The sequence below is a fragment of the Tamandua tetradactyla genome, chromosome 12, assembly GCF_023851605.1.
Source record: "Tamandua tetradactyla isolate mTamTet1 chromosome 12, mTamTet1.pri, whole genome shotgun sequence".
Taxonomy (NCBI): Eukaryota; Metazoa; Chordata; class Mammalia; order Pilosa; family Myrmecophagidae; genus Tamandua; species Tamandua tetradactyla.
In genome coordinates, this window is record NC_135338.1 from 7344978 (window position 1) to 7364842 (window position 19865).

The window sequence follows — 19865 nt, forward strand, 5'->3', positions numbered from 1 at the left end:
TACACAGTGGAAAAGCTTAGCCTACTTATAGCTATCCTTAAGAGTTACTTCCAGAGGACCTCTTTTTGTGGCTTCAATGTGGTCTCTCTCTCTCCAAGCCCAACTCTACAAATGAAATCATTACCCTCCCCTCCCCCCACATGGACATGACATCCAGGGGTTAGAGTCTCCCTGGCGGTGTGGGAGATGACTCCCAGGGATGAGTCTGGCCCTGGCACCGTGGGATTGGCAATGCCTTCCTGACCCAAAAGGGGAAAAGAAGTGTAACAAATAAAGGTATCGGTGGCTGAGACAGTTCAAACAGAGTAAAGACGCTACTCTGGAGGCTACTCTTATGCAAGCTTCAGCTAGACATGGCCACCTATCATAGTATGCTAAACCCCAACCAAAACCATTCCTGCCAACCCTAAAGAACACCTAGGGCTTTATCTGAGATTCTGTAAAGGCTCCATGCACTATGACGACTTTCCAGAAACCTACAACCTCCAGATGGATTCCTGGGCCAGATAAGTCCTGAAACCCAGAGGGGCCAGCCTCTCCAGAGCATCAACTACTTGTACCTTCCTATCCCATATTATTGACAGCCCCTTCCCACATAGAAAAGATAGAATGGGCATAGCCCAAATAACCCTAAAGATCAAAGGAGATGGTGGAGATGGTGGAGTTGTAAAGAGAAGGCACGGTTTAGCAAATGAGTATGACTGCTGAATCATTACTTTGATATTTCCTTAAGTCTCCAGTGTCTTGGAGCAGCTAGAAGTGGAAACCTTAGATTGTGGTACTGTAACCCATGCCAGACTCTGAAATCTGTTCCGCAACTGGTTGTTGCACTGTGCTTTGAAATTTGTTAGGGTTTTTTTTGCTATTTTTCACAATTAAAAAAAGGACTCTTCAGTCATTTTTTATATTTTCTTGAAAACATAATTCTCACTGTATTGTTTTCCCTAAACACTGAAATAGTCTCTACCTAAACATTATAAAAAGGGGAGAAATAGATTACAGTTTAAGTAAATACTATCATAAACAAGAAATACCAAAGTAATAGAAACTATCACCAGCCAGATATTGTGCTGGAAATATTTTGGAATGGTTTATCATTTTGAGTTCTTTAATTCTCAATTCCTAATGTGCTTTCTCTATACCACAATATATAACATTGCTTTCACATAGAAATTATTCAATAAATAAAATATGATGGTTTACAGGTTTCCCCTCCCCAACTTTCTTCAATCCAGAGTTAAGAAACCTGTTATAGAAGACAATAAATTACCTTAACTTTTACCAGTCTTTTCACAGTTTTAATCTTCGCCTCACAGAAGGCACCTCGGTACTTGGCACTGACATCAGTTCCCACTGTCAGGTAGGCAGGCTCATCCGCTGCCTGGATGAAAGGAAAATAAAATTTAAATGTCACTACTATTTTTCCCCACTTTAGCCTCACCATGTTTTAAAGTTCTGTATTTAAAACAGTTAAGAACACTAAAATCATTTGTTCACTAATGATTTTAATAATTCGCTAATAACTCGAAAAACACCCTTGAAGTAAATACTTCATTAACAGCCCTTCATTTTATATACTGATGTCATTACCCAACATAAAAAGTTATAAATGAAAAGTATCAGTAAGGAGATAAAATAATGTTCTTCTCCAGACATAAAATAGTTCAACAATTTCCCAATTTATATAAGAAATGGGAAAACAAAACAGGACAAGTACATTCACCTTAAATTTCTCACACAACTTTAAGCTACTCATCTATGGCCTCTTGCAAATTCTGGCTTTAAAATCAACACTAACAGTACATGATTAAAGTTTACTAGTATAGCTACATAAAAGCAAGGATCTTTTGGATACAGTGTAACTAACTATATGGACAAGAAAGGAAATCAACCTTTTTGATAAGGAGAGCATTGCTTGGAAAATTTATTGACTGAAGGCTGCATCTGAAAGGTTTAGTCTGAATTCATATAAAGAATGCAGAGGTTTGAACTGATGGCTCAAGATTTACAGCCCTACCTAGTTTTTAGTAACAATCTTCTTGGCATAAAAAAATTAGCTTCACTGAAAAATGTCTACTTTTAACAACTGGTCATCATCAGAATGATACATTGAAAAAGGTGAGAAATCTCATTCTACTGTTAATTTTAATCTTGACAGTAGAAAAATCACTGCCATCTCAAATCGGTCATTTTACCTAATTTTTTCAAAAGTTAAGTATACTCATGCAAGCTCAATTCGGTAGTCTTGGGGCAATTCTAACAGTTAACACTTTAAGATATCTATTTTTAAACAGAAAAAAACGATCTCTCATTTTCCAATAAGTTTTCTCAAGTAACACTTTAGAAAATTAGAAATGTTACTTACTGCAAAAGGATAGGAAAACAAGAGAAAGTTTTAGAAAATGCTATATATATTTCAGAGCTTAATACACTGAAACAGTGAATGTGTCAGGAATCAGGGACTATTTAAAGTTACTGCATTTTCAAATAAGGCAAACGGAAGAAGAATACTTTGGGCAAATAAACATCTCACCTGAAACATTCAATGACAGGGCACTCCTGAATGCCACAGTATCTTCCTTCACCTTTAAACATCAGAGACTAACCTTTGCAAGAGTAGCTGCCTTCAGAAGAATATGTATTTTTTAGGTTGTATATGTTTTTAAATATTTACCTGAAAGCTGGAACTCAAACTAAACGTTGCTTTGTTTAACTTAAAATATTTTATATTTTCCTTAGTCCACCTTTCTCTTACCAAATTAAACTGCACTGGGGAAAACCAATCCCCCCCCCCCCCCAAAAAAAAATTCTCTAAAGAACCTAAATAGGACGATAGCTTTACTTCTGCGCAGGTTACTGCCAACACAGGAAGTGCTTAAAAAACAGTAGCCCAATGGACAACAACTGAAAGGCTGCACCAGCCTTTCAAAAGTGCTAACTGCTTCGGAGAGGGGCCGGGCCTACTGCATTTAGACACGGTGATCATTTCTCACCCACTCAACACACCCTCATTCTCACAAAGTGCTGGTTCGCAGAGGAATCGATTTTTAGTAGCAAAAACGGACGCTCCAAAGCAGCAGCCTCCCTACAGGGACAGCTCGAGGTCCAGAGCAGCGCTGACTTCACATACCTTCATTTTTCTTGGAGATCTGTGGGGTTCCAGCTCCACGAGCTATCTTCACCGTCGCTAGAACCACGAGCAGGGGAAAGACGGTCACAAAATGAGCCGACAGCTTAGCGCGACCCAGGACGAGAAAGTAAACAAACGCCAGCAGGGAGGGGCAGAGCCTGCACGAGCGCAGGGATGAGATCCTCCCGCAGGGCAGCCAGGACGAGGGCAGAGGGGGCAGCGAGCGGCGCACAGGCGCCGAAGGGCAGCCCGCTCCGCCCCGCAGGGCGCCGGCGACCCACCGCGCCCCGCCGCGCTCGCCGCTGGGACCGGGAACGTTCAACTCGGAGCCCCGCGCCGGAGAGCGGTGGAAAAGGGCCGAGCGCCGCGCCGGCTCCCCCGGGACCTCCCCCGGGGGGCGGTCGCCGCGTCTCCGCTCGCCCCCGGGATACCCCGACTCCGGCCCGCGCCCCGCCTCCGCCGCTCAGCCCCCTCGGCCCGCCCCGGCGGCAGCCGAGTGTCACGGCGCCATTGCTCTCCTTCCTTCGTTCTGCACCATGTCAGGAAGGAAAAGCGCTCCTCCAGCCCCAAGGGGCAGGAGCCGCAGCCTCGGGCCGGGAGCCCCGAGGAAGGGGGAGATTCGCGAGGCGGAGGGGGCTCGAGGGGCGGGGAGGAGGAGGGGAGGTGGCCCGGACAGGGTGTGGGAGGGGAGGGGAGCCGCACAGCGGCCGCCGCCTCCTCCCCGCGCCCGCCTCAACTTTTTGTACAGCGCATAGAGGCACCAGGCACCGGCCCTCCCCCAGCCCCTCCAGTCCTGCCACGGACTCCACGGGAGAAGACGCACCGCGAAGTTGGGGGCCGGCTCCCCAAAGCAGCCCGCTCCTCGCGCGCGGAAGCAAACTTAGCGGCGCGGCCAGCCCCACAGCCATTTTCCCGGGGAACCCGGGAGGCGGCCGAGGAGGTGGCTGCGGCGGCGGTCCCTGCAGTGGCTGCCGCGGCTCCAGGACTTGCCCCTTCCCCTGAGCTGGCCGCGCCGCTTGCCTACACCCTCTTCTCCACCTCCAAAGATTCCAACTGCACCGGGACCCCGGGCAGCAGCTCCAGCTGCTAATGCCGCTTGGTCCATTCAGTATCCCCGACTTCCCCCCTCCCCACCTACCAGCTGCAGGTGAAGTGCGCGCTGTCAACCCCCGACTCCTCCGCCTCCGTGACCTCCGCGGGCCCCCGTCCGGGCAGCACCACTCCCGGCCGCGGCGGCAGTTCCTGCGCCCGGTCCCCCACTCGCCCGATTTACTGCCACAATCCACCAAATAACAAGCTGTTGAGCAGACTCGTTTCTACACGAACTCCCATTGGCTGCTCATGACGCCGAAGAGCTTCGGATTGGAGGTAGCTCCCTGCCGTCCTCATTGGATGTAGCTCCGAAACTTCACCGATTGGTGTGAAAAGCAGCAGGTAGGACATCTGCCACTTATGATTGGCTGCCTTCGAAGACCAACGATATTGGAGGATAAGGTATTGAGTAAGCAAATCCTGAGACGTGATTGGTAGGGACGACCCCGGATGTGCTTGGCCGTACGCTGATTGGTGAATTGAAGGGTCAGGAAGAGCAGTTCGCCACGAGGATTGGCGGTGGAGTGTCCCTTGGAAACGGAATCTAGAGCTGCGGCCAGCGGCTAGCGGGGGGCGGGGCAGGGCCTGTCCAAAGCGCCTGCGCTAAAGCGGCTTCTCGGCGCCATTTTGTCTCGGCAGCAGTGGCCGCAGCTCTATTGCATTTGATGTTTTTGGCAAGAAGCGGGCAGAGTCTCCATCCGGTAAATACATTTTCGTGCGGTACCCATCCGCCGTTCCCTCCAGGGCAGCACCTAGGGAGTGTCGGAAGAGTCGAAGAGCCGTCAGAAAGGTGGGCTGGCGGTTACGGTCGTCCGGCGGATTGGGGGATGGCGCAGCTCCCGCGGCCCGGGCGCCGGAAGTGGCGGGGCGGCGCTGCAGCCATGGCGAGGTTCTCCTGCGGCGGGGTGGGGAGTGGGGGGCGGGCCGGGAGGGGGCGAGGCTTCCTCTCCCGCCCACAGAGGGAAGGAGGCGGCGGAGGCGCTCCGGTCGCTCTCTGGAACGGTGGCGTGTGAGAGGTTTTGTTGAGCCTGCTGGTTTCGGAGCAGTTCTTCCTTCCGTGGGCATTGCTGTTTGGAGGACTCACCCTGGTCTGCAGCCGAGGGGCCCCGGCCGTGAAGCCGCCTGGAGACGGGAAAGGCGTGGCTCCGAGGCGCGGCCTGAGTGGGGAGAGGGTGTTCCCGCGCGCTCCGCACGGCCCGCCGTGGCCGGGCTGCGGGGACGCGGGGGACGGCGCCGGCCGTGGAGGTCTGGGGCGTGGAAGTGCCGGCCGCGGCCGGGCTGCTACTCGGACCTCGGGCCGCTGGCTGTGCCACGCTTCTCCAGGCTCCTGCGACTGTGCGAAAGGAAAGCGAAGATTTTGCAGCGTCTAGAGCACCCTAGATAAAAGGGCCTCGCTCCGAGGGCTAGGTTAGGGTAGCCATTGAGCTTCTCTTAGCAAATCTTCCGTTAAAAGAAACAAAAACTTACACATTTTAAGTGGTGGGAACAAAGTATGGATTGGTTGGTTGTGTTAAAGAGCGAAATAGTAAAAATGTGGATTATCTTCGATCATCAACGTGAGCTAAGTTTAGTCAACAAGAAAATAACTAAGGCTGCATCAAGTTTTTCATTTATAACAATGTTTTTCCTCAGTTATTCATTAAGCAAATGTATGTCACTGTTTTCCTTTTAATTGGGTAGACGCATATGGTTATGCTCATAATACCCCTTTTAAATCATATTGTTGTATTGGTGAGGTTCAAGGCAAGAAAACTATTCAGTGATTTAACAGTTTATTGTTTCTTTTTTACAGTTGTGCTGAAGAGAATATAGGACATTTCAATGACAAAAATCCAAAGTATTACTGAGGTGAGTCCTGATCGCTGTAAAAAAAATAAAAAAGTCATGGAAATGGGGGAGTTTGGGTAATTCTAAACTGTCTAGGAAAGTTTTCTGTAGACCAGTTAATACTGTTTACCAATGGATAGAGCAGTAAATATGAGAATAAAAGAATAGTAGCTCAAAGAATTTTTGCTTGATCAGAGGTTAAAATGAGATCATAAAATTAGCCTCTTAATTTTACAAAATCCGAAAATTAAGGACTTCCTTGTTGATTTGTTTACACATTCATGTGGTTCCCGTTTTTAAATTTTTGAGTACTTAATATTTTTATTGTGGAACGCTATGAACGTTTCTGTAATTTTTTTTTTAACCCTATACAAAAACTTGGCATGTAGAGAGAGATCTTTTCAGTATGAGTGTTTAGGAGAATTCACCCATAATTCCACTAACTTTAAATTGTTACCATCTGATGCAAATAATGCACATCAGTGAGCATTTGACAATTACAAAAAAGCCCAAGGAGGAAAACAAAAATCTTTTGTATTCCCTCCTCTGAGAGGTAATCACAGTTAATTCTGTACTTATATATTTTACAAATCACACATCATTCTTGTTGTTCCCCTTTTGTCAGCCACATTTTTCTCTTTACAGGAAACATTGGGAATATAGGAATTATCCATAGGGTGTCTTTCACGTCTGAATAGTGCGGTGTAATTTATACAGGCTGTCTTAATTTTCCTAGAATAGCAATGGCGTGTCAGTGAATAGCCTTGTACATACTTCACAAAATATTTTTCCTAAGAACTGATAATCAGTGGCTAATATCTAGGCCTCTAGATCTTTATCATTGATTATTTCTTTGGAATAAATTTAGTAGTTGTAACAGTTGTCCAGCTGAAAGCTTTTGCTCCTGTTGAACTTTGTTGCCCTGCTTTTTCTTTGTGTTACCTTTTTTCAATTTTCTACTTTTTCTTTATATTTATTTTTAATTCTCCCGTGTCTGTTTGAAAATGTTGAACGCTCTTTTTTTCTTCATTAATTAATGCAGTGGTATCTTTTTCTATAACTTCACTTACTAATTTTTATATAGGTTGTGTTTGGGACTTCTGTTCACTTATCTGCTAGTGTTTTATTTCTTAATTGTCTTGAGTTTGTTATATAATGCTTAGTAGCAATTTGCTGTAGATATTTTTCCATATAGTTTTTTTTCTTTCCCTTTTGTTGAGAGTTTTCAAATAGACACAGAGAGATATGATGTGCACAAAATGTATTGTTGGAAAATTATTTATAAACAGTGCCCAGTATAGCTGGAGAAAGGGCAGGGAATTGGAGGTTGGTAGACAAGTAAAGATGCTGTTGCAGTGGGGTCCAGTAAGGTGAAACCAGAGTAGGACATGGAGGAAAAGGAAGGAATGATGAGCACAAGATTGTGGAGGAAAAAGAAATTGACAGTGCTTGCTTTCTGATTAAATACAGTGATAAAAAAAGAAAAACACTCAAGATCTTAAGAGCAGGTAGCAAACAGTAAATTACTGTTAACTGATTTGGAAAGTCTGGAACGGCCACTGGTTGATGAGGAAGATGCAGTTGGTTGCATGTTAGAGCTTGAAATGTCAATCTGCATTTATTCTTTGTCAAATTACTTATAGGGCCTGTGGTTGGGGCATGGCATTATACTGAACCTTATATTGCTTACATATTTCAACTTTTAATTCCATTCTTCTGTTAGACTTGATGCTTTTATTAGGGCTTTCTTATTTCTGCTACTTCAAGCACAACTTGAATTAAGAAAAATTAAACTGAATTAATAAATCACATGCAGGAAAACCAAATGGTTCTCACACTAAGTTAAGAAGAGATTATTTTGTCAGTATTGAGAAAATATGGTTCTAAGAAAGCATCTTACAAAATAGATGCATGTTTTAAAACTGTTCACATCTATGGAGTGAAGTATCGTTCCCCTTTCCCTCTTCCTAGTAGAGTAATTTTTGTGCATTTTGTTTGACTTTGAGTCTAATGAACCAGAGAGGTAACAGATGTGTCATTACAGAAAACGTGTTAGCCAAGATTCTTTAAATATCTGAAATCTAAGTAAAGATCTTAATTGTCTTGTTTTTAGTAATCACTTTATTTGAACACATAAAATATTCACTATAAAGAAGGACTTTAGAAATTAGAAATATCAAAACATGGAATAGGCTGATTTTTAAATGTTCCTCAAGAAGACAAGCTTCGATTTACCAGTTAACATATGGGTTGTTCATTTTTTAACGCACCTTTTTTTTTTAATTGTTTTTTTATTGGAATATATTATATATTCACATACCATGTAATCATCCAAAGTGTACAATCAATGTAGTTAATTTACTAAGACTTTAAGATTGTTTTTTTTTCCCTGCTGTTCAGCGAGCAAAAAGTTCTAATTTTGTTTTAGAAAGAAATGTCTTAAATTATCATTTAAGTACCAGTCACAATATTGAGCATTTTAATAACTATTTTTCCTTTTTTTTTTTAATTTAGCTTTTTAAATGTGCTTTTGTAAAACTTAATTCTTGGAGCTTTCCTTTTGGTATAATAGCTTATGAAATTTAAGCTAATTTGTTAGTATCCCAAGTCCATCTTTGGATCTCACTTAAATAGTTAGATATTTTAAAAAAATTTTCCCATCACAGTGGTAGTTGAGTTACGAAGATATAATAACCAGTTTGCAGATTGAGGAAGGAGGTTTCTGAATAAAAGGTAATTTATTCAGAAACGACATTTGAATTAGTTTTCCAAGGCATTCTGAGTTTTTAATGTTTTAATTACTTCATTTTTCTAATCCTTTGCCTTTGACACCTTTTATTTTTCAAGGATTCGTACCTCATTTGAGTTACTTACAGAACTTAAGTCTTCCCCATAACCTCACAAGAATGATAGCTTTAAAAATCGTTCAGCAATAGCAAAAATAGGTTCCTAGCTTTAGAATGTACAGGTGTGGTCAGGGTTTTTTTATGAAGAGGGGGTGGTGTAGGGCAAATATCTTACCCTCTCTGCCACACTTATAAAATAGGGATAAGAAAACTGACTTGATGAGGTTGGTATGTGTATGCCCTTAGGATAATGCCAAGTATTTAGGAATAGTAGATGGTGGTGTTAGATAGAAAGATTACTGTTAGGTCGGGAGAAAGGGGAGGGTCAACAAGACTCAAGCTGTGCGGAGTGTGCCTCCCCTTCCAGACGCGAGCAGAAGCAGTTCCCGGAACAAGGAGATGACCCATTGCAATAAGACCCTTGCCAAATGTCACCTGAGCTGCTTGCTTAAAAACTGCCCACATCAAGACCCAGGGGCAGACTCACCAGCCCCTACCTTGGGTTCTGTGAGCTCTGCCCAGTAGTGCAGAAATAAACTTCCTCACTCTAAGGTTTCTTTGTCTGCCTTTTCTCTCTTACATCTCCAAAACCTTTCATCTGGTGCCGAAACCCAGGAGGAGAGCGCGGGTGCTACCTGCCTGGCCAGGGGCGATCCGGCCTCCTCTCTCCTCTTTCCTCCACATATACAGTGACAGGGATCTCTCGGCCCACCGCTATATCCATCCCAGATTGGGTAAGTCCCTTCCCTCCTAGCCCTGCTGTCTGGTCTCACCGTTCCTAGAGAACCTGTCCGTAAATTACCCTCTGAAAATTGTGAGTTCACGTCAGGTTCTCTTCCAAGGGCTGAGGTGAGCACGGATGCCCGCAAGCCTCACACCTTTTCCCGGGACTCGAAAAGTTGTGGGGACGCCTTGCTTCTCGTTTCCCTCCTGATTCTCAGGTCCAGGACCTGAAAGGGCCTCAAACCAGGGTGAGACGTCCCCTGGGGAGACGAGCCCCCGCTCGTAAGAGCTCTAGGGACTCTCTCAGGGCCTTGGGATGCCGACACCCCCTGAGCCAGTCCTTTGAGACCTGCCAGTATGGGCAACAAATTCTCAAAAGCCAAACCTTCTACTCCTCTGGGTTGTCTCTTAACTTATCCACACTGGATTTACTTCCAGACATTAAGCCAAAACGCCTCGTTTACTTTTGTAATAAGGCTTGGCCCCAATATCGATTGGACAATGATTCTCATTGGCCTGAGGATGGGACTTTCAATTTTAATATCCTTACAGACCTCTGCAACTTTTGCCATAGGAACAACAAATGGGCCGAGATTCCTTATGTCCAGGCCTTTTCTCTTCTGTGCTCCCGCCTTTCTCTCTGCATGTCCTGCTCTACAGCCCAAGTTCTCACTCCTGGACAAACAGCCCAATGGGATTTCCTCCTTTTCTGACCCCCTCGACTCCTTCCTTTAGACGACCAGGGCCTCCACCCTATCTAGGGACACTATCCTCTTCCCCTCCGCTCTACCCTCCTCTCCCTCCAGCGGCTCTCCAACCGCCACCTTGCCCTTTTCCCCCTTCACTGGCTCCCTTGCCACTGCCTGATCCTTCATGGTCCCCAACAGCCTTGCCTTCCTCGCCTATAACCGCCCATACCCGCTCAAAGAATGCTTTACTCTGCCTCCTCAGGGAGGTTGCAGGACCTGAAGGGTTAATTCGAGTACACACTCCTTTCTCCCTGACTGATTTCTCTCAAATTGAGAAACAGTTGGGTTCCTTCTCCAACAATCCAACCACCTATACTAAAGAATTCCAATATCTGGTTAACGCCTATGATCTTAGCTGGCATGACATTCGTGTGATCTGCTCTTCTTCCCTGACTACAGACGAGATGGACTGCATTTTCAATGCGGCCAGGGCTCATGCTAACCAGGTGCATATAACCGACCACACCATGCTGGTAGGGGCCAAGGTGGTACCAGATCAAGAGCCAGGGTGGGACTGTCAGGTTGACAGTCCAGCAGGGAAAAACAGGTGGACTAAGCAAGACAAAATGCTTACGTGCCTCATAGTGGGCATGCAGGGGGCTTCCCATAAAGTCGTAAACTTGCAAAAGCTGAGGGAGGTTACTCAGGGTCCTGAAGAAAATCCTGCTGCTTTTCTAAACTGGCTCACAGAAGCCCTCTCCCAATATACCTGCCTAGACCGTGACTCGGAGGCTGGTAAGACTGTCTTAGCCACATATTTTATATCCCAATCGGTTCCGGATATAAAGCGCAAATTTAGGAAAATCGAGGATGGTCCTCAGGCCCCTATTTGTGACCTGGTAAACACGGCCTTTAAAATTTTTAATACTCGTGATGAGTTGAAGAGGGCAGAAAAGGAGTCCCAGGACGCCAAAGGACGGCCCTACAAACCCAATCCCTGATTGCGGCCCTGCGGCCCACTTCAACTGCCAAGAGGCCGGCTACGACTAATCTGCCACCAGGAAAATGCTTCAAATGTGGCCTCGACAGACACTGGTTCCACCAGTGCCCCAGTCCTCGACCGCCCAAGGGACCATGCCCTCTCTGGAAAAAGTGGACATTGGAAAAGTGACTGCCCCTCGGCGCCTGGCCGTGAAGGGGCCATCCTTCCAACCCCTGACCCACCGCTGACAGTCCTGGGCCTGGCCGCCACCGACTGACGACACCCGGCCTCAGCGACCCCGATCACCCTCGTCAAGCCCAGGCTAACACTCAAGGTAGCGAGTAAGTCCACATCCTTTTTGGTGGACATTGGGGCTACCTTTTCCATCCTCCCCTCTTACTCGGGTCAGCTTCCTTCCCAGGTCACGGTTATGGGCATAGATGGCCATCTTTTGCGCCCCTAACTACTGGACCACTTACATGTTTAATAGAAGGCTACCCCATTACACACTCTTTCTTGGTGATGCCTTCTTGCCCCAGCCCACTAATGGGGCGGGATGTTCTTACCAAGTTCAGGACCTTACTTCACTGGATACCAAGACCTCAAACAAATTTACTATTATCCTTTTGTGAGGCCTCCATCTGTACCCAAGTTTCTACCGTTCCCTCACCTCCCCTACCGCCTCACCTAGTGAACCCAGAGGTATGGGATACCTCAACTCCCCTGATAGCTTCCCATCATAAACCGGTTCTAATTCAGCTGAAGGACCCCTCCTTACTCCCGTCTCGGCCAGTTTCCCATCTCCATTACCCATCAGAAGGGACTCCAGCACGTCATTAACCAGCTCAAGGGAAAGGGACTCCTCATACCCACTAACTCAACATATAATGCCCCTATTTTGGCTGTCAAGAAACCTGACGGTTGTTATCATCTGGTCCAGGACCTTCGACTAATTAATGAGGCTGTCATCCCCATCCAACCAGCAGTTCTCAACCCATATGCTCTTCTCTCACACATCTTCCCTCACACCACTCATTATTCTGTCCTGGACCTCAAAGATGCCTTCTTTACAATCCCTCTAGACCCTGCCTGTTAAAATTTGTTTGCCTTTACCTGGGAAGACCCGGACTCTTCTGCTGCCCAACAGCTTACATGGATGGTGTTACCTCAGGGATTTCGGAACAGCCCCCATATGTTTGGCCAAGCCCTAGCCAGGGACCTAACAGGGTGCAGTCTAACTCCCAGTGTCTTTCTCCAATACGTGGGTGGCCTATTAATTTGCAGCCCCTCTGAAAAAGCTTCCACAGAGGCTACTGCCACCCTGTTAAATTTTTTTGGCTAATATAGGATACCAGGTCTCCCCAGCCAAAGCTCAACTCTCTTCCTCCACCGTCACCTACCTGGAGCTCTGCTTCACTCCCGCTTCCCGACATCTAACAGTGGACAGACAGCAGGCACTCCGAGAGCTCCAACCTCCAGAAAATGCTGAACAGGTTTTATCCTTCCTAGGTTTTGTGGGGTTCTTCTGACACCGGGTCCCCGGGTTTTCCCTCCTGGCAAAGCCTCTTTATGAAGCAGCCAAGGCGACGCCCACGGGACCCCTAGATGACCCCTCTACTATAACCAAAGCTTTTGAGTATCCGTGATGCCTTACTTCGGTCACCCCCACTAGCTCTTCCAAATCCTGACAAATCTTTCTTCCTTTTCACTGATGAAAAACAAGGAATAGCGGTGGGAGTCTTAACCCAGCCTCTGCGACCACCTTCTACTCCGGTGGCCTACCTCTCTAAACAGACGGACCCTACCGCCCAGGGGTGGCCTCCCTGTCTCCAAGCGCTGGCTGCGCCTGCCACCCTAACTCACAAAGCTCTTAAACTTAGTCTGGGTAGGCCTCTCCAAGTCCTGTCTCCCCACCGTTTACAAGACCTCTTATCCCATAAATCTCTCTGCTCACTCCTTCCCACCTCCAGAAGTTTCACTTGCTTTTCCAAAAAGAAAACTCAGATCACACTCTCTGTCTCACCTGGCCTCAACCCTGCTACTCTTCTCCCTCATGGTCCCCTATCAAACCCCCCTCCACAGCCCACTCACCTTTGCACTGAAATCATGCAAGAGCTCACCTCCCCCCGCCAGGGCCTCTCAGACAGACCTCACCCTCTTTGTTGACAGCAGCTCAATAACAGACCAACAGGGACTCACATAACCGTGGGCCAAGTGGAGCTCCATGGAAAATGCCAAACTAACTTCACCATCCACAACTCTACCCACGCCCCTAAAGGACAATATTTCTGGTGTAACGGGGCTCTTACCAAGTGCCTCAGCCTCACTACCCCAGGACCATGCTTCCTGGTGACCATAGTTCCTCAATTAACCTTCTGAGGTGAATCCGAGCTAACTTGGCTGTTGCTCCCCCCTCGCTCCAAAAGGGCTGCCTTCGCTCCTATCCTGGTCGGCGTCAGCCTGGCTGCCTCAGCCACAGCGAGAAGGGCACTGGGACACGGTATTTTAACCTCTCAAAACTTCGAGACTTGACTACAGGTGGCCGTGGAGTCAACCTCAGAATCCTTGTCTTCTCTGCAATGTCAACTTATTTCACTGGCCCGGGTGACCCTTCAAAACCGACGGGCCTCCGACCTGCTGACAGCTGAGAAAGGAAGAACGTGCATATTCCTCCAAGAAGAGTGTTGCTATTACAACGAGTCAGGTTTGGTAGAACAAAGTATTCAAACCCTGAACAAACTGAAAGAAGATCTCGGCCATAGAAAATAGGGAACCAACTCCGCCCTGACCTGGTTGTTTTCTCCCCTGGCAACATGGCTCCTCCCGCTACTAGGACCAGTTATCCTAATCTTTTCTTTCTCCTAGCTCCCTGTCTCCTCAACTTCCTTCACGGACGCATAAAGAAACTGTCACGAGTGGCAACCAACCAAATGCTCCTGCGTCATTGTCACTGCCTACCTTCCCCACCAGGTTCCTATAGCCAACCTGCCCCCTCTCCTACTATGACAGTTCCGGCCTATAACCCCACGCTGCCCCAATGCAGCAGGAAGTAGTCAAAAAAACCTTGGCGCCCTATTATCACAAAAAGACTGGAATGCTAGGTCAGGAGAAAAGGGAGGATCACTGAGACTCGGGCTGTGCGGAGTGTGCCTCCCCTTCCAGACGCGAGCAGAAGCAGTTCCCGGAACAAGGAGATGAACCATTGCGATAAGACCCTTGCCAAATGTCACCTGACCTGCTTGCTTAAAAACCTCCCGCATCAAGACCCAGGGGCAGGGCGGGCCACGGGGCTCAGCAGGTAAGAATGCTTACCTGGCATGCCCGAGTACCTGGGTTCAATTCCTGGTGCCTGCCCACGTAAAAATAAAAAAGACCCAGGGGCAGACTCACCATCCCCTACCTTGGGTTCTGTGAGCTCCACCCGGGAGCGCAGAAATAAACCTCACTTTAAGGTTTCTTTGTCTGCCTTTTCTCTCTTAACGCATCCAAAACCTTTCAGATACCATCTAAAGTAGATAATTTTCTACATATATAATAGATATGTATGATATGTTAGATAATATGTCAGTCCAGGAGTTTTAAAGAACAGCATGTTTACATACAGAAATAAAACATCCAAATTCTTTTGCTTGTCGGTCTCTTTCATATGGTCTCTTTCCAGCCTCACTTCCTACTTTTTCCCTTCAGGTACCATATCATGGCTTCTGTATATAAGCCCTCTGTGTTTTCCCAGTTCTTTGCGTAAACAGTTCCCACCATCTGAAATCTTGTGTGCTCTCCACATTGCATGCGCTACCTTTTAAGTGATTTTCCTTGGTTGTTCCACAACTTGTAGTTAATCTCTCCTAATGAATTTCATTTATTCACTCTTATATGAATTCCTTCCACTTTTTATATTGTTTTAGCTTTTTATTATATGTCCTTCACTAATTATATAAGTTCCTTACAGGGAGAAAACTGAACCTTGTCTTCATGAGGGGGTCAAAGTATCTGTCATTAACAGGAATTTGGTAGAAGTTGATTCTGACTCTCATGGATGACTTTAGAGGGTTAAGACTGCAGTGGAGGAAGTAACTGCAGATGTGGTAGAAATAGCAAGAGAATTAGAATTAGAAATGGAGCTTGAAGATGTGACTGCATTGCTGTACTCATGATAAAAGATTAATGTATGAGGAGTTGCTTCTTACGGATAAGCAAAAAAACCTGAATTCTTGAACTGGACTGTACTCTTGGTGAAGATGCTGTGAACATTGTTGAAATGACTACAAAGGATTTAGAATATTACATCAACTTAGTTGATAAAGCAGCATGGGATTCGAGAAGATTGGCTCCAGTTTTGAAAGAAGTGCTACTCTGGGTAAAATGCTGTCAAGCAGCATTGCATGCTATGGAGAAATCTTTTGTGAAAGTAATAGTCAATCGAGGCAGTCAAGTTCATTGTTGTAGTATGTTAAGATATTGCCACATCCACCCCAAGCTTTCAGCAACCACCACCCTGAGCAGTTAGTAGCCATCAACATGGAAGCAGGGCCCTCCACCGGAAAAGATTACAACTCACTGAAATGATGGTTAGCATTTTTTAGCAATAAAATATTTTCTTAATTAAGGCTTGTACATTGTTTTTGTTTGTTTTTTGCTTTTGCATACTTAATATGACAACATTATAGTATAGGCATAACTGTTATATGTATTGGGAAATAGAAGATTTTTTTGTGACCCCACCCTCTTACTGTGATACTCACTTTATTATGAACTCTCAGTAATATCTCTGAGGCATGCCTGTATGTGTGTATGCCTACACACACAAACGAAAGTGCCACATCAATATTTTTTTACTATGGTTGGCTAAAAAAATTTTTTTTCATTATCTACAAAGTTTATTTCATGACTCACTGTGGGTCTCGGGAAAAAAAATACCAGATAATTAATGTTTTGCATTTGTTTGGTATTTCAACATTTACTAGGGTCTTGGATATACCCTTAAATGTTTAAATACAATTAACTGTTATCTGAAAATGCTTCTACTCATTGCAGCAGCAGTAGCAAAGGGTGAAAAGTCGTGGAGGAGGAGTTTGTTCACTTTTTTCTTTTGCTGGCTGGTGCTGTGTTTGTACAGAATGTCATTGAGCCTCCCAATCCTAAGGTCCCACTTAGTTGCCATTTACTTTAGGGTTACTTCAAACCCTGCGTCAAGCAAAAAAAGATACTTCCCGTGTGGATCCCTCAAACCAAATCCAAATTCGTATTTAAAAGAACAAGAACAAAAAACCTTTGTTTCTTAGTCTTTATATGCAGTTATTAAACTGCTTTTTATATAAAACTACACTTGTGTAATTTGGATGACTTAGATCATAGTCAGACCCTGGGGGACAGGGCGGGTTTTTTTCCTGTGAAGGAACATAACACAGAAAGAAAGGCCATCTTCCTGTTTTTATTTCTGTGTGTATCATGTGATACTGAATTTAAGATCTTAATATTGCCAAGGAAACCTTGGCAACCGAGGCAAACTTTATGCTGTTTGCCTTTCAGATTTGAAGTTCTGCATTTTGTTATGCAGCCACGAGAAATTTGTTTGCTACCAGTAAAAACTTAAGTCTCCGAAAGCAGGAAGCAATTCTCTATGCTGCTGTGTACTTCCTCCTGTGACTGGCTTCCATTTAGGGGAAATGATGGATTTAGAAAAGGCTAGCCTAAATTTCATGTTTAAAGGTTTCCCAAAATGCAGTTTGGAATCTGTCCAAGTACCTGGCGGGTGGGGGAGTCAAGAGGTGGGAATGGTACCTCATGGCTACACATGAAGTCAATTGTCGTAAAGCTTCATTTGGCTTTGTATCATGAAAGGGGGTGCCGGGAAGGAAGAGAAACTTTTTGTTGTCAGAAATATTTAGTGTATGATTTGCCAACCAACATCGTGCCTTGCCCTTAGGCTTTCCGTATCAAACATATTTGAATGTGAATGAATCTTTATATTGCCTGTGAAGGATCTGTGTTTGTTTGTAGTCGACTTGTCCTCTAGAAAAATCTAATAATGCGTTCAGCACATTTGCTATGTTTTTAGTAGGGACAGGTGAAAGATCAAATGGTGATTAGAATAGAAAAATGGCTACGCTGTTAATGTTGAATGCCTTTGGGGAAGAAATTTTTTGTAATTACTTAAGGTGAGTATAGCGTTTAGCTATAAATGATGAATTATCACATTTTGTCTTATGAAACAAACTTATAATTAGGTGCTAATAAGACATAGGTCAGTAGAACATAATCTCAGTGTACACCTGAATCCCCCCAGTACTACTGGTAAAAGAATCTTGTGTTAACATTCTTTTGCAGTAGGAGGAGGCAACCCTTTACATAAAATTTTCTTTAACCAGATTAATGTGGCCTGCCTTATTTTCTTTCTTGACCTGTCAGTAAAATCTGAAAAATGCTTTATTTCTGATCATTAATGAACAAGGATGCAATTTCTTCCTTACTGGTTCCCTGGCTCTTTTTCCACCCTCATATTGAAAATCATCTCTTGAGACCTCTGTGCTGTCCTCTTTTGCAGCAGCGGATGTTTAATAGGATGTTGTTTGAAACCATCTACTAGGTACTTCCCTTTTTCTCATCTAGGTATGTGCTTCTATCTCTGACACATATATTTCTTAAAAAATCAAGTAGGAAAAAAGTGTTCCTTTTCTATACCTTTAACTTCTTCCTCCTTCATCTTCCTTTATAACATCTACTTTTCTATACCTTTAACCTCTTCCTCCTTCATCTTCCTTTATAACATCTACTTTATAACAGAAGTCTCATCTCAAAACTTAAGTAACCTTTTCCATTGCCCTATTCTCTTTTAATAACCTATATCTAAATTAGTGATTTTCAAATTTTAGTACATTCATAAGAATTACCTCAGTACTTGTTAAAAATACAATTTCTAGGCCCCATTTCAGACCTAGTGAATTTAAATCTAAGGAGAATTCTTATGCAGGTGGTCTTTAAACCAGTTTGAAGAAACAGTGATCTACCACTTGTATTCCCACTGCCATCTAAATTCTGTCCATCATATTCTTATATAGTTAATATAGTTTTTTTATTTTGTTTCAATTACTGGTATCTCAGGAGCTCTTCCCTACTGATTGCTGACATCCTTAATTCACTTGGGAAATTTCTTTACTAGGTCACCAGGAAACTGTCCCAAATTCCATTCCTTGTTAGAATTTATCCCTCTGCTTCCCAAAGCACAAATTTGTAGTTCGATAATATACAGTATATGTATACATAATAATATACACACATGTATTTTTAATTACCTTGCCAGTGATTTAAAATGTTTCTGCTGTAGGAGTTAGTAAATACAAGTTTGTTAGATGGGGAAAATAAATAAATGTTCTGTTTTCCCCACTAGGGAAAGAACTTTTTTTCCCACCATTCCTGGTGATGTCATACATGTTGTAGGCATCCAAATGTTTGCACTAACTCATCACCACAGTCACTTGATTGCTGCTGAATCAGATGAGTGCTGTGCCCAGCATGTCCTGATGGGCTATCACCTTTATACCAGCCACTTCTCTTTTAGAGTTTCCTTTTCTTTAAATAGTCATTATTCCATTGGCCCTGTCTTACTAATATCTTACCTTAATTTTTCCATATTATGTTGGTCTAGAATCCTGTGGCTTTTCCTTTTGAATAATTTCTGTTCCCATACGTATCCCATTATATTTGTTTCATACGTTACAATTTTAAAATTGGAGTAGTCTAGATGCAAGTACTATCAATTCATTTTTTAGATGAAGAGATCATTGAAACTTAGAGAAATGGAGTCCTGCCAAAATACATCATCTAGACCTGGGAATCAAACTGGGGAATGCCAACCATTGCAGGGGTTACAACATTATTTACAATTAATTAAATCAATGTCTTATTTAAAGGATTTTTTCTAACGTTCCATCTTTGTGCCATGTGCTAAAAATCAAATATTTTGGTTTTTTTTGTAGAAATTCAGTCATTGAATGCTTTTCACTGTTCACCTTCTCAGCACCCATAGTTAATACCCCAGAGGGTCTGCTCTTTCCTTAATACACTTCTACAAATCCTGTTTGTGACATTTATGACCTTTCTCCTTTATAAAGCCAAATCATACTCTTTAAAAACAAACTAAAGATGTGTAAGTAAGAAACCTAATCTGCAACACTCACACCAGTGTTTCGGTTTTTTTCAGAGATGCTGTGTATGTACTGGGAGGCTAGCCATTAAATGCAAAATATGGTGATTACCTCTGAAGAGGTAGAGTGGTCGAAGAAGGAAGATTAGTTTTACGTGTAACGTTCTAATATTTAAGTATATGAGGGAGTATTAAGTATATAGGCCATATACATATGTAACATAATTTTTAAAAGTATATGCATTGGGGCAGGCAATGGTGGCAGAGTTCTCCCCTGCTATGCCGAAGACCTGGGTTCGATCCCTGGTGTCTGCCCTTATTAAAAAAAAAAAAGTATATGCATTGGAAAAGTGAATCAAACACTTAAAAAATATATTTTAAAATATTAGTTATTCTGGGTTGTGAGAATATGGATGATTTCTGGGTTTCTGTA

The 19865-nt window shown here is 44.1% G+C and overlaps 1 protein-coding gene and 1 long non-coding RNA gene across 4 annotated transcripts in view; one reads left to right on the top strand and one right to left on the bottom strand.

Annotated features, from left to right (window-relative positions):
• The window catches only part of ARID4A (AT-rich interaction domain 4A), a 120978-nt gene extending 116392 nt beyond the window's left edge, over positions 1-4586 (bottom strand). Inside the window, exons 1-3 of one of the 2 annotated variants that reach the window (XM_077122524.1) lie at positions 4269-4586; positions 3131-3187; positions 1271-1381 (exon numbers count right to left, since the gene is read on the bottom strand). In XM_077122524.1, the coding sequence (XP_076978639.1) occupies positions 1271-1381; positions 3131-3136 (117 nt within the window). In that variant the 5' untranslated portion in view covers positions 3137-3187; positions 4269-4586. The remainder of the gene's footprint in view (positions 1-1270; positions 1382-3130; positions 3188-4268) is intronic. The other variant, XM_077122523.1, reaches the window with a different exon arrangement.
• Positions 4587-4749: 163 nt separating this feature from the next.
• LOC143651765 (uncharacterized) overlaps positions 4750-19865 on the top strand; it is a 29262-nt gene continuing 14146 nt past the window's right edge. Inside the window, exons 1-2 of one of the 2 annotated variants that reach the window (XR_013160202.1) lie at positions 4750-5012; positions 6015-6070. This is a non-coding gene — a long non-coding RNA (uncharacterized LOC143651765). The remainder of the gene's footprint in view (positions 5013-6014; positions 6071-19865) is intronic. The other variant, XR_013160201.1, reaches the window with a different exon arrangement.